This window comes from Eptesicus fuscus, chromosome 11 (assembly GCF_027574615.1).
Source record: "Eptesicus fuscus isolate TK198812 chromosome 11, DD_ASM_mEF_20220401, whole genome shotgun sequence".
Classification (NCBI taxonomy): Eukaryota; Metazoa; Chordata; class Mammalia; order Chiroptera; family Vespertilionidae; genus Eptesicus; species Eptesicus fuscus.
This window is the reverse complement of record NC_072483.1, coordinates 224110-237815: the sequence shown is the minus strand read 5'-3', so window position 1 is coordinate 237815 and position 13706 is coordinate 224110. Positions and strand designations below refer to the sequence as shown.

Sequence of the window (13706 nt, the reverse complement as noted above, 5' to 3'; positions counted from 1 at the left end):
CTGGGATCTGCGGGCCTGCTGTGGGCCTGTGACCCCCGCCGGGCTCCGCTGGCCGGCCCTACTCGCCCACCGCCCGCCTTCCACCCACCTGGCTGAAACCTGACCGCCTTTCACTTGATAAAAATGGTGTTTTCTTCTGGGAACGTTGCCAGCCCAGCTTCCAGAGAAACAAACAAGCCTCTCCTCAGAGCACCAGGCTGACCGCCGCTCCCGGCCACGGTGAGCGCTGGGCCTGTGTGAGCAGAACAAGCGGCCGCCGCCCTCCCGCAGGCAGAGAGGAGCCTGTGCTGCCAGAGGCGGGTGAGGAGGCCATGCCAGGCGTGAGGCTGGTGGGGCCTGGTCCTCCCGGAGCAGGACTGCGCTCGTGGGTGGCCGTGCCCCTTGCCTGGTGCCTGCGGGCAGGACCTCCCCTCACAGGTGACACCGAAGCCTCCAAATCGCCCCGGAGGCCGCGTTCTGCGGCCCCCTCCACCTGCCTTCACCGCTGGGGGAGCAGCCCTGAGATCTGACTCAGCTGGTTCGGGCAGGTGACCCCGGGCAGCTGGCTCAGGGAGGGTGAGCTGCTGGGCATGGGGCCTCCCTCCAGGCCCCTGTACCATCTGAGCTCCTGGGAAGCGCGTCATTAAAGCTGCCCTGCGGCCCTCCCCAGGCAGGAATGCCGCTGCCTGGCTCCCTCCTCGCTGGACCTGCCTGCTCCCTGCCCCTGGAGAGGGGTAACAGGGACTGGGGACACAGGCCTGGGGCATTCCGCTCTGCTACACGTGCCCTTGGGCGACAAGTCGTTGAGGCCCTGAGCCTCAGTTTTCTCATCTGCCCTGTGGGGACCCCGAACGGCATCAAGAACAAGGAAGGCCTGGCACTCGGTGGGGTGGAGTCTTTCCAGCCACTGGGCTCCGACGATGCCCTCGGCAAGGCGCCTGCCCCCAGCCCAGCCGACTGGGCGCTCGGAAACAGCACCACAGCTTGACAGCCTGGGCTGAGGCTGCCTCCTGCAGCTGCAGTGTCCTCGATGAGAAGGTGACCCCGGCTTAAAGAGAAAACACCATACTGCACCCCAAACCTGGCCCCAGCTCCAGGATGACCCCCCACGGCCCCTCGCGGTGGTGACATGACTGCAGAGCCTCAGAGGCACTGGCACCGAGTTTGTGGCGCTCAGGACTCAGGGGCGATGCTCACCCCACCCGCAGGCTCGAGTCAACTCTGCCCACGCTGGTCCCGGGGCTCTGGGCCCGTGGGGCTGGGCGAGGTGCACCCAAGCTGCTGGGATGATAAGGGAGCCCTGCCCTCGTCCTTCTCCTCAGCGGGGGCAGGAAGCTCTGCCCACGGGAGGGCCCTGCAGGGCGGCCCTGGGTGTGGCTGTGGAGATGGGGTGCAGGCTGGGCCAGGCGGGGAGCACAGGGACTCCTGCAGGCCTCACTCTAGGAAGCCCACCTGGATTTCCATCGAGGGAGGAAAGGCTCTGACTTCAGAGCAGTGGCCTCCAGCCTCTGGTTCTGACTACAGGACCCTCTCTTCCAACCAACCTCACAGGCAGCCACCCCAGGGCTGGTGGGTGCCAGACGCCAGGCGGGAGGCCCCCACTTGCCTGGCCTCTGGGAGCGGCTTCAGCAGCAGGCGCGGCCGAGGCCTTCCAAGGCAGGCCCTGGGGACACGCCTGCTGCAGGGAGGAGGGCTGGCCACCATCTGTCCCGTCAGCTCTCCAGGCCTCCCGCTGAGCCCCAATGCATGGGGTTCCCAGAAAGGTCAGAGGTCAGCAGGGCCACTCCCCTCCAGCGCTGCCCCCTCCCTACAGTGCGAACGCTCAGAACACACGGTGTGGGAGGGCAGACGGGGTGTCATCGCCGTAGAACTTCGTAACAGAACACGTCGGGGGACAAACCAACCCTCTGGGCCGAGACACCAACAGCAGCCAGTAACCCCACGGGGCGCCGGCCGCACCGGCCGCACCGGCCGCACCGGCCACGGGAGCAGCGTGCCAAGACCATGGCGACTGGCTTGGCAAATGGCAACGCTGACGGTCCCATCGGTGGGGGAGCTCGGGAACGGCATGGGGCAGTTTGGAGGAGATGGGCTGGAGGGCGCTGGACCCCTCGAGCAGAGCTGAGGACGGACCGCCCTCTGCTGGGGAGGAGCAGGCTGGCCAGTCGCCGGCCCTAAGCGCTTCCTCTGCTCGCAGGACAAAGCACAGGCAAAAGAGAGCCGTGTCCAGACAAACTCGGTGCCACACCAGCATCCATGAACTAAACATGCATGCCATGCACCGACGTGGATCAACCTCAACAACAAGGCTGAGTGGGGAAAGTAAGGTTCAGAGGGCCATGTTCCATCTGATGCAGGTTCTAGAAGGATCTACACTGCTGTGCGCCGCTTCAGGGGGCACACGAGTCTGCAGTGACATGTAAGCACACAGCGCGGGGGGGGGGGGGGGGGGGCCTCAGCGGGTGGAGGCACTGGGACTGGGACCGCGGCGGATCAGACCGTCATGTGGTGCGTGTGTGACCCCGGCCCGGCCGAAGGAGCCGGCCAAGAAGGGGAGCGGGGCTACAGGGCGGCTCCGACTCAAGAGCTGAGGTTCCAATGTCGGCCCTGGGGCATGAGGCCCCCTGCAGCCCCTGCTGTGACCTGGGTGGGACCCCCTCCGATTCCACAAGCTTACAAACAGCTAACTCCAGGGCTTTACCTCTCCAGCCATCACCACGCCAGACAATCACGGTTTGCTGGTCCCTGCGCTGGGCCGGCGAGTGTTCCTCATACAAACAAACTGGGGCGGCTGCACCTGCTCAGACATCAGAACCCCCTCCCCCAGCCTGCTGAAGGGCGTGGTTAGCCCCCGAGGGCCCACCACACCGGCGAGGCCCCGGGCCCACTCCTGCAGCAGGCCTGTGCGCTGCCCACGGCAGAACAAGGCATGGACATGGGGCTGGAGGCCAGGCCGCAGTGCCTCGGGCACACCAGCAGCCACAGCCCCCGGGAGATGGGGCCTGGGCGCCGAGAGGTGGTTTCCTGTGCTGCCCACGGAACTCCAGAACAGGGGCGAGGCCGCCTGGGGCCCTCTCCTCCTCCGGTGCCCAGCTGGGCCCAGAGCCAGAGCGGCTGCCCAGAAGGAACTCTGGGGCCACATCCCACATATGTCGTCCCAGAGCCCCACCTGTACACAGAGGGCGAGACCCTGAAGAGGACTTGTGAAATTCAGGGCATGTCTGTCCCCACCAGCAGCCCTGGTGAGCGGGGGCCCAGACCCAGGGTGCTTGGCTGAGTGAACACGCCCCTGCATGTCTGACCCAGTGGGAGGTGGAGGGGCTCGAAACAGTGACCCTGGAGGCAGCCTTAGGGCCAGGCCACCCGCGGCCCGGGGAAGGCCACACCCCCTCACGCGGAAAGGCTGCCATCACTGAAACAGGCCCCAGGCCCCAGCGAGGTTGGCAGGGTGAGTGGGTGCCACAGCTGGCGGCGTCCTCGTGGCTGCTCCTGGTGTCAGTTAAGTGTCCCCGCAGCCCGGCGGTCTGGAGCCAGTCCTCTCACTCTTCCCAAATGCCTGGCCCTGAAAGCGGGGTCTGGGACAACGTCACACCAGAAGAGGGCATTGTCAGGCCGCAAGTCCCACAGCCAGATGGGCCTGCGTTCAGGGGCAGACGGGCAGCCAATGCCTGGGCCTCTGCCTGCCTGCGGAAGCCAGTTGCAGCGTGTCAGCAGGGCTGAATCATCTGGAGATGGCTGAGGGCATTTCCCCAAGCCTGAAAAGGATGCATAAATGATTGTTTGCTGCCAGACAGCTCAGGGCATCTTAATCTACTTGTTATTGCCTCCTCCTGGCCAAACACCTGAACAGCCGAAGGCAATTATTCCAATCTGACCATAAATTGTGTATGCAGACCTACCCTTTGACGAGAATATCTCCACCTTGCCTTAGGACAAATTGTGTTAATAAAAAGCAAGGGGTCCTGAGACAAGGAGAACTTGGTTTCTTTAGCCAAGCTCCTCTGGTCCCCCAAATGCCTTTCAAAATTATGTGTCTCTGGACTCTTGATTAATTTATGCACAGTGCCTTCTCCAGGATCCTGAACCTTCTAGATGCCGGATCAAGACCACCTGGGAGAGCCCTTCTCCACTCACACTGTCCCCACCCCACTGCCACTTAGGCCCTACTTGTCCCTACGAATGGCTGTCAGAGGACGAGGACATGACTAGAAACCTAACAGTGGATCCAGAGCACCACTTCCTTGGTGTACTCCTATTCATCCTGCAAAACCCTATGTGGAGGCAGCTTCTGCAAACCCCTCGGATGTTCCAGGGCACATCTCCTGCCATCACCACTCACTTGCTGGACTATTTTTGTGGCTGGGGCAGCATCTCATCCCTGGTGGCCCCAGCCAACCTTGATACTTTTTTTCCTGAATAACACCCCCCATTCCCAAGAAAGAAAAACACAAACAGACGGCAAAAACTTCATGGGAAGAAAAAGAGCCAACTGAGTTCTGGAAGAGGCAAGAACAAGAGTCTTAAAAGAGAAAAACCTTCTTACGAACATGTCTTCTCACCTGTGAGTGCTGGCAGGTGAGGCCGAGGCCCGCCTCAAGGAGGAGCCGGCGTGCAGTGAGAGGCTGTTGCGTGAGGTTTTAAGTCACGTGAGGAGAAATGCTCAGAAAGTGTCAGGAGAGAGCCCAGCCCCTGGCGGCTTTGTGTGCTCTCAGGTGAGTCACGTCCTGGCTGAGTGACACGACTTCCACGCCCGTCCACGGGAGAGGCATCGGCTTGCTGCCCAAAGCCCTTGCTCGGGCACCACAGTCTAAGCTGCCGCCAGCGAGCTTCCTAGGCACAGCCAGAGCGGAGGGTGTGGCCCGATCAGGGTCCAGCGAGGCTGCAGATGGTTCCCGTACACGGAACCCTCCGGAGACTTCCCAGGTCTGCCCAGGGCAGGAGCCCATGTGCTGGGCCTGGCCGGCCGCCCCAGGGCTGGCTACTGCTCACCACCACCGCCTCCCGGCTGCAGCTGAGCGGGGGCCGGCACAGGCTTGGGACAGCCAGATGTCCGTGGCCGGCTGTGGGCTCTCCAGGCCAGGGGCTCGGCAAGTTCCCCGACTTCCCTGGGCCCTGCCCGGCTTTCTGGTGGAAAACGGGCCAACACCACACGCCTGCCTGCGGGGCTGTGGCCAGTGAGGACGCTCTAAACACCGCAGACCCGGTTCCCGGACGTCTCCCAACTCCAACCATTTGGTTCTTAACCAAGTTGCTCAGAGAAAAAATGTCTCCATTTTCTAACAGAGCTGCAGTTCTCAACCGGACAGCCCTCCATGTGGACACATCCGCACGACAAAAAGCCTCTCCCCGGCCACACACCCAGGAGCGAAGTGGACTTCACTCCTAACCTGGGTTTACTCCTAAACCTGGAGTACTTAGCATCTCAGGAAATCATGAATATTTTTGTGGTTTTGTTGTTTTTTTTTTTGCTTTTGTTGCTGGTGCAATGGACAATTAGCACAATTTTAAAACATAAAGAGGTCACCAAGAGAGCTCACGTTGCCTTAGCCAGTTGGCTCAGTGGATAGAGTATTGGCCTGGGGACTGAAGGGTCCCAAGTCTGATTCCGGTCAAGGACACCTGCCCGAGTTGCGAGCTCGATCCCCAGTAGGAGGCGTGCAGGATGCAGCCAATCAATGATTCTCATCACTGATGTTTCTCTCCCTCTCCCTTCCTCTCTGAAATCAAAATATATTAAAGAAAAGGAGTGCTCATGTTGCTAAGGGTGTGAAAGTGCTCACAAAACAAAGCTCACAGCAAGTGGAAGAGGCAGGAGAACGTGCTGGTGTGGACAGAGGAACAGCAGTTAGCCAGTGACTGCGTGTGTGAGGCAGAGATAGTGGACAAGCTAAGATGCTGCACCCCGGACCGAGGGCTGAAAGTGACCCGCTTAAGGCTAGTAGGGGTGGTTCCACAAATTTATTGATTAAACAGCACATTAGACATGTACTGTATACAGAAAGGGTAAAACAGGGAATCATTTGGGGGTCTGGAATGGATTAATTCAATTTACGTCGTTTCTAATGGGAAAAAAGATTCGGGTTTCAAACAAATCTCTCCTCGAACAGCGTTCTGGAAGGATTTAAGTTTGAGCAGCAAGTGTGAGGGAACCAGACCAGCCTCCCACGGACTCTTCAGTCCCACAGGGGTGCTGCCGAGACAGGCACCCCCTTCCACCAGAGGCAACACACAGGCGCAGGCTTGCTGAAGAGCAATTTATGCGGAGAGCATCTAGACATCCCGGCCATTCCACTCAGCAGTTCACTCCCAGGAATTCCAGAAGGAAACCGGAGCTATGCGAAACATTCACAGCCGGGCTCGCTGCAGGGCGGTCCGGGCCTCGGGGGGAGGCCCTGCTCCGTTATGCTCAACCACACGGAACGTTTACGGAAGTTCTGTGACGGCTTCAGGGACAGACAACGGGGATGCGTGGGAACAGGCCTCTTCTTTTCCACCGCACGCCCAACCCTCCCTTTACGACAGAGGAGGGGGCTGTGAGAGAGGACCACAGGCCCTACCTCCGCACAGCAAATGCCCTCACCACCGCGCCCTCTCCCAGTGCAGCCGCCACACCTCTCAGACCTTCCGCCAAGAACAGTGCCGGCCGCACGGGTCCGGGCCAGGGCGGGAGCTGGGCGCACAGGAAAGGCTCACCCGGGAGCGGACAGGCCAGGCCGGAGCCAGGCCACGCCAGCGGCTGGCACCCTGCGCGGCCGGCTCCGCAGCGGAGCGCCGTGAGGACAGAAGCCCGGGACAGCACCACGCCTGGTGTGATGACTTACAGGCCAGAGCCGTTTAAAAGAACCGTCCATAAACTGGCTGAGAGTTTGCTTCAAAAGAAAGTTCTCCTGCATCTGCTGAAAAAGATGTTTTTTCCCTTTTCTTAAAAAATGAAAATGTGTCCAGCGGGTGTAGCTCAGCGGTTGAGCATCGACCCAGGAACCAAGAGGTCACCGGTTCAATTCCCAGTCAGGGCACAAGCCCAGGTTGCGGGCTCGATCCCCAGTGGGGGGCCTGCAGGAGGCAGCCAATCAGTGATTCTCTCTCATCACTGATGTCTCTATCTTTCTCTCCCTCTCCCTCCCTCTCTGAAATCAATAAAAAAAAAAAAAAAAAAATGAAAATGTAATTCTGAGCATTTTGACTTGAGCTTCTTTCTGTCTCAACCCAAGTGCTCTCTAGGTGCTCAGGCCACCGCGACGCCCCAGCCAGGCCGCGGGCGGCCGGGTCCTGCTCACGGTCCCAGCCCTGTGCGCCGGGTGACACCTGCCCCGTGCAGGCGAATGCGGCTGGGTCCCGACAGCACAGAGAAGTGACCGGGAAGGCGGGGTGGGCGCTGCACACAAGGCCAATTTCCTGAACCCAACTTGTCTGGGTGAAGCCCGCGGAGCACAGCTCCCGAGGCTGTGGGTCCTGTGGAGAGTATTCTTGTCGGTGCCAACGTTCGGACATGACAGGATGCAGAGCACCCCCGGGGCGCCGCCAGGGCAGCTTCCTGGCGCGAGAGGAGCAGAGCTGGGCTGCGGAGAGGTGCAGCCTGCCGAGCAGTGGCAAGATGAGGGCAAGCCGGGCAGAGGGCAGCACAAGCCCACTGCTGGACCAGAGGACCTCGGGGTGGTGCGGCAGGGCGTGGGACCGTGGATGAGGCACCAGAAGCCACATTCAGGTCCCAAATGCCCTTGTTGGTTCCCAATGAAGCCTACGTGACTCCAGGGCCACCCAGGCCAGACCTGGCATTGCCATCAGCAGACGGAAGGAGGAAGGAGGAAGGAGGGTTCTGGCCCTTAGAGCACCACCCGATCCTGCAGGGTGACACAGGAGTGTGGGGTGCGGAGACGCTCACCAAAGTAGCTCCTGGCAACAGTCAGCCACCTGCCTGCTGCGCAGGGGCAGCCACACCTCTCCAAGGCCAGCCCTGCCCTTACAGCCCTCCGGCTGAGGCCAGCAAGTGCGGCAGCCCCCGCCCCCTTCTCCTGACGGACACAGGACAAACAGGAATCCGCCACGGCCTCACACACCGGCTACTCTCTTCCAGGTCAGGGAGCTCCCGGGGGCTCGAGCACATCCCAGGGGGGGACCCTGCCATCTCCCCGTGGCCCCTCAGCACAGGCCCCGAACGCCCAGCCTGACCAGGAGATCAGAGGCAGCTAGGCGCACCCTCACTTCCGGCACAAGGCCCACCTCCCCTCGCCACAGAGACCCGGCCTCAGGGGCTGGGAGAGGCTTGGCGAGAAATTCTCAAAGCGCCCCTCGTGACAAAAAGGCATCTGCCCAGGTCCTGCCGTGTGCCCGGCCTCACCTGGGCCCAGACCCCCACGGGCCGTGCCAGGACAGCTCTAGGGGCCAGGGCCACCCCTCCTCAGACCCCAGCTGGGGGGTGCCACACCCATGGGGAAGGTGGGACCTGGCCCTACTGGAAGGAGTGAGGGTGACATCCGAGACTCATGAAACCAGGCACCACCAACCCCTGGCACTCAGGGAGGACGGGCACGCCTTCCTGAGGGGGGCTGGGCCCCTGCAAACATGGGCGAGCGGAGCCCACGACCAGGGACCAGGGCCGCCTCCGCACTGGCTTCAGGGCAGGCGCCTGTGGCACAGGCCGCGGCTGCGTGGCCTCAGGAAGCTCAGAAAGAAGCAGCCTATCTCGCTCCTGGACTGAATGAAAGGGGAGGGAGAGCCGAGGCCAAGCTGCCACCTGCTTGGTGGCACAGACCGCTCCGCGTGGACCAGAGCAGGGCCTCCAGCACCCCGAGCCCCCCTCCCGGCGCTGCTGCCGCTGAGCTCAGCAATTAAGGGGGAGGGGGGGGCTGGCAGCCTACCCCAGCAACAGGCATCTGGCTGACCAGGCTGGGCATTTCTTTTCCATTCCTGTTACACACCCCCTGGGTGGGGCCCTGGGGCCCGGTGCGCACAGGGGTGGGGTGTGCAGCAATCAGCTCCACCTGACCCCCCTTCTGTGTGTGAGGAGCCCGATCTCCTGCTCACCAGGACAAACTCCAGAACAGAGGCCAGGACCTTTCACCCTGTGACCCCAGGGAAACCAACCAGGAGGCGGGGCTACGGGAAGAACAACCTGGTTGCAAACAGGGCCAAGGCCATTAGCTTGATTCCGGCCCTGGCTGGGCCTGCCAGCCAGCTCTGCACATGCTCCCTAGGGGCTCTCGGGTAACTCCCTTTGGCAGACCGGCCCCCTCCTACCCACAGGGACGTCCCTAGGGCCTAGGCCTACCTGGGTTGGGCAGTGCCGTTACAGGGGCCTACAGCCCCCAGCCAAGCTCAGTCTAGCACAGGGAGGATCAACCATGTGTGTGTGTGTGTGTGTGTGAGAGAGAGAGAGAGAGAGAGAGATAGAGAGGGGGGGTGCTGGGGGGGTATGAGGCCAGGAAAGTGCATCTGTGCAGAGCTGACCAAGTGTGGGCAGAGAGCAAAGCTCAGCGTCCCTGGACGGGCAGGTCCGTAAGCACCTGGCTGCTGGAGGCCAGGAATGTTCTCTCAGGCTGCTTTTTTGTGGGGGAGGGAGCAACACAGCCAAGGGAAAGGGGGAAGATATTCCCCAACTCCCACCAGCTTTAGGGCCAATTCCCACCAGCTGGGAAAGACCCCGGAGAAGGACTGCGGGGTTGAGCAGGGGGAGCAGTGCATAGACACCGCTCAGCTCCACCGGACAGATGCCCGCGTTCCCCTCCAGGACCCCAGACCCGCGCCTTCCTGAGCGCCGACAAGCAGGACTCCACCAGCCAGATCCCACCGAGCCGACTGCGCACAGGCCTAAGGCGAACGGAAGACAAACCCACCGCAGGCCAAGCCTCCCCACCTGGGAGAAGGCCCCCAGAGCACCCCCACACACAGCCTGAACCACCCACACCCCAGCACGGTCCTGCGGGCGGCCCGGGAGAGGTGCCCCCCATTAGGTCAGTCCTGTGTCCCCAACCTCCACAGGATAGGGGGTCCCCAGGAAAGGTGCCTGGCTGCACCTGCCCCTCCCAGCTCAGCTCCCCCCAACCTGGCTTTTGTTCCTCTTTCAGGGCAAGCTCACACTTGGTTTGGGCCCAACTCTGCCGAGTCTGCCGTGTCTGCCATGTCTGCGAGCCAGCAGCCAGGCCACACTCGGGCCTTTGTTCGAGGGGCGCACAAGCAGGCAGCCTTCCCAGCCCCTCGAGGCAGGCTGGGGGCCCACAGGGGTCTCCATGTCTCGCGCTAGCTTAGGGTGGGAGTGCCTTAAGAGAGCGGCACAGGAAAGCCACGCACCTGGTGGGAACACACGCCCAGAATGTACTGTCCTGCCCCGCGACCGAGGCCGGCTTGGGCTTACACGTGGGGCGGCCCCGGTTCACACCGGCCCGCGGTGACCGGCGGGAGCCCGGGCACTACACGCCCCGTGGGAGGTGGGGAAGGAGCGAGACTGGGGCAGGAGGGCGAGCGAGGTCGGATGGCTGGGGCACATGGGGCTGGGGCCAGCGGGACTCGCGGAGGGCAGGGCGGGGGAGCGGCCAGACAGCGCGGGGGGCGCGCTCGGTCCGACCGCGTGGCCGCGGCGGGGGGCTCACCTGGGCGCGCGCAGCGCGGCGGGGTCGCGGCGGTCCAGCACGCCGGGCACACAGCTGGTGAGCTCGGTCCAGTCTGCGTGCAGCCCGCAGCTCCAGCCCGTGGAGAAGCGGGAGAAGAGCCAGGTCTCGCGGCGGTTGGGGCGGTAGCAGGTGCACTTCTTCTGGCCGGGCCGGCAGTCGCAGGGCACCTCGAGGCGCACGTTCTGCACGAGGTGGCGGCCGAAGGTGGTGCCGCCCGTCTTCTGGATGTGCAGGAAGACGATCACGTCGTCGCCCTTCATGTCGAAGCGCAGCGAGCGCTCCAGCTCGCGCGTCGGGAAGTAGTACTTCCGCTCGTAGTGCGGGTCGGGCGTGGGGAAGAGGTCCAGGTCGTCGGGCGGCGCGCGGCCGGGGGCGCCGCGGCCCAGCCCGGGGCCCGCGTACTGGTAGAGGATGAGCATGAAGCACGCCGAGCCCGCCACCACCAGCACGAACCGGCTGGCGCGCTCAACCATGGTCCCGCCGCGCCGCCGCCGCATGTGTCACCATCGCCGGCCGGGCGGCCTGCGGGCGGGCGGGCGCGGGCGCTGCTCCCTCCGCCGCCGCGCGTCGGCCCCGCCCGGCTACTCGGCGCCCGGGTCGCGCGCAGAAGCTCGGGCCCCGGCCCCGCGCGGCGCCATGACTGCTCTCCGCCGGCCCGTCAGGCCCCGGCCTCCCCGGCTCGGCTCCCGCCGCCTCCGCCCGCCCCGCGGCCCTCACCGCCCCGCGCGCCGAGGAGACTGCGCAGCCCCGCGCGCCGCCGCGTCCGCCGCCGCCCGCCCCGCCCCCCGCCCCGCCCCCCGCCCGCGCGGTGCCTCTTGCCGTCGCCGCCCGCGCCGATCCTCGGCTCCGCCCCCGGGGCTTGCGGGCCCGGCCCGGGCTGTGCGCCGGGACCTTCTCTGGCCGCGGGGGCCTCTCCGAGGCGGGAGGCCGCCCACTGGGAACCGTTCCCGCGTGCAGGGTCGTGGGGAGCGCCTGGAGGACGTGACGCGGGAGCGGCGGCTCTTCGTGCGGGAGGGCGTCGGCGGGCCTGCGCCCTCCTCCCCGACTCGCTGGGGGAACAGCTTCCCGCTCTGGGAGGGGGCGTGGAGCTTGCATGGGGCGGGGGGGGGGGGGGGGGCTCCCTTGCGGGGACCCGGCCGCGGTGGGACCGCCCCTCGTGGGGAGACGCTGCCGTGTCTGCGAGGCCTTTCGGCCGTTCCACGCAGTTCGTCCTTGGTGTGCACCGGTCCTCCGTGATTATAACCCTAATGAAAAAGTTGTAGAAAGTGAGCCAATATTTACAAAATTGCGGGAGTCCACAAAAGCGCAGCCCCCGAGGAGGGCTGGCGTGTGGGACCCTGCGTGGCCCCAGCGGGTCAGCAGCGATGGTGGGTTCCAGTGCCCACACCACCCCCTGCCAGGGGTCCTTGGTTTCCTTCTGTTGGGGGCCCTGGAAGCATGGGGGGAGGGTTTGTGAGGGTTTATTGTGTCAATCAAAGCGACATTGTTAAAATATATTAAATCACACCACAAACTCCCGGAAGCAAACAGAACTGGAACAATCACCCTGAGCCCAGAACCCATTGAGACTGGGATTTGATGGAACAGCCGCTGGGGACAGGGTGCGGTGTCCTGAACACGATGAGAATGACTTAGAGCGGGGGGTGTGCCACCTCCACCTGCAGTCACTGGACCCTCTTTGGGCTGAGTCCTGGGGAGTCTCCCTTCAAGGCCTGGAGGGAGCGCAGGCCCAGGCAGAGGTAGGGAGATGGATGACACTTCTCCACCAAATGGTCAGTCAGAATGGAGGCTGCTCTTCCATCGGAGCTACCACAGACGTGTCCTCCTAACCCATCAGCCGGCCTTCGGAGTAACTCTGTCCCCACTGGGCAGAGAGGAGCACAAGCTCCAGTGGGTGAGGGCCTGGCGAAGGTCACATGGCCGCTGGTGGGCTCCCTCGGGCCCGGGGAGCAGGGTGGGCAAACCCCAGCCAAACACTTCCCCATGGCACCGCTGCCCCGGCCCAGCACGGAGCCCACAGGTGTCCGCCAGGGCACCCAGCTCCTCTCTTGTGAGAGTGACAGAGCTGAGCGTCTCTTCTTGGGTTGTCTGGCTCCAGAGCCGGCCCTCCCCCGCTCGCTGCCCGCTCTCCCCGGCAGGGCCGAGGCCGGGGTGGAGGCTGTGAGAGGCTTTAGAGGCCGGTCCTCAGCTCCTGACAACCGTCTCTGCTGCCGGAGGGACGTGGGTCCAGCGCTCACGAGTCAGCTGGTGTCATCAGTGCTTGGCCTGCGGCCCCACCCTGTGAGGGTCTCACTGACCCCGGGGGGCTCGGAGAAGGGCCTGCAGGGTCCCAGTGGCGGCTGCCCTGCCGGCGCCCAGCAGGGCCAGATAAACAGCCCCCGGGGAAGCCGTGAACATGGCTCTTTCTGGAGTTCTCTTAGGAGGGAGCACGCCTCCCGTTCGGCTGGGACTGTACCCTCTTCCCCTGCGCCCGGAGCGCTGCCCACCCTGGGCCCAGGCTGCAGGCAACTCTCTCCACCTCCAAGTCAAACCGGACGCACCCGGAATCCGAACCCAAGTTGCTTCCACAGGTGGAGGCCAGGGCACCCCGGCGACCCGCCCGGGGTGGGCGGAGCTCTCAGCAGAGCCCCCCGACGGAGCCCCCGTGCCGCCTGGAAGCCGCAGGAACACATTCGTGCGGGGCGCGGGCCGGTCCCTGGTCCTCAGGGTCCGAGGAGAAGGGCCCGGCCGCGCGGTGAGCTCCGGCAGCTCCGTGCCGGCCTTTGTTCCCCAGACACGCTCGGGAGAGCCTTCCTGTCCGACCTCCCGCTGGAGGCCCGGGAAGGCGGCCAGGGTGGGAGGTGCGGCCCGGACAGCCGGCCGCCCCGCCCCGCCCCGGGGGAGGAGCCGCGGAGCACTGCGGCCTTCGGAGGGAGGGAGAGGCGCTTGGACCCGGCAGCAGCCTCGGACCCAGACGCCGGCCTTCTCCCGCCCCACCGTCCTCCCCGCGAGTCCGAGAACCGCGAGATCAACCGGCGGCTCCCGCCCGCAGGCCCGCGGCGCGGCGAGCGGGGCAGCACCGCCGGGCGCGCTCCTCGGCCGGGCCTCCCGGGGCCGGGGCCGGGGCCGGGTCTGTCCTCG

General features: G+C 64.4%; 1 protein-coding gene across 1 annotated transcript in view; it reads right to left on the bottom strand.

Moving 5' to 3' along the window:
- HS6ST1 (heparan sulfate 6-O-sulfotransferase 1) overlaps window positions 1-11332 on the bottom strand; it is a 30666-nt gene extending 19334 nt beyond the window's left edge. Inside the window, exon 1 of the mRNA XM_054723319.1 lies at window positions 10566-11332. Within this exon, the coding sequence (XP_054579294.1) occupies window positions 10566-11083 (518 nt within the window). The 5' untranslated portion in view covers window positions 11084-11332. The remainder of the gene's footprint in view (window positions 1-10565) is intronic.
- Window positions 11333-13706: the final 2374 nt, after the last annotated feature.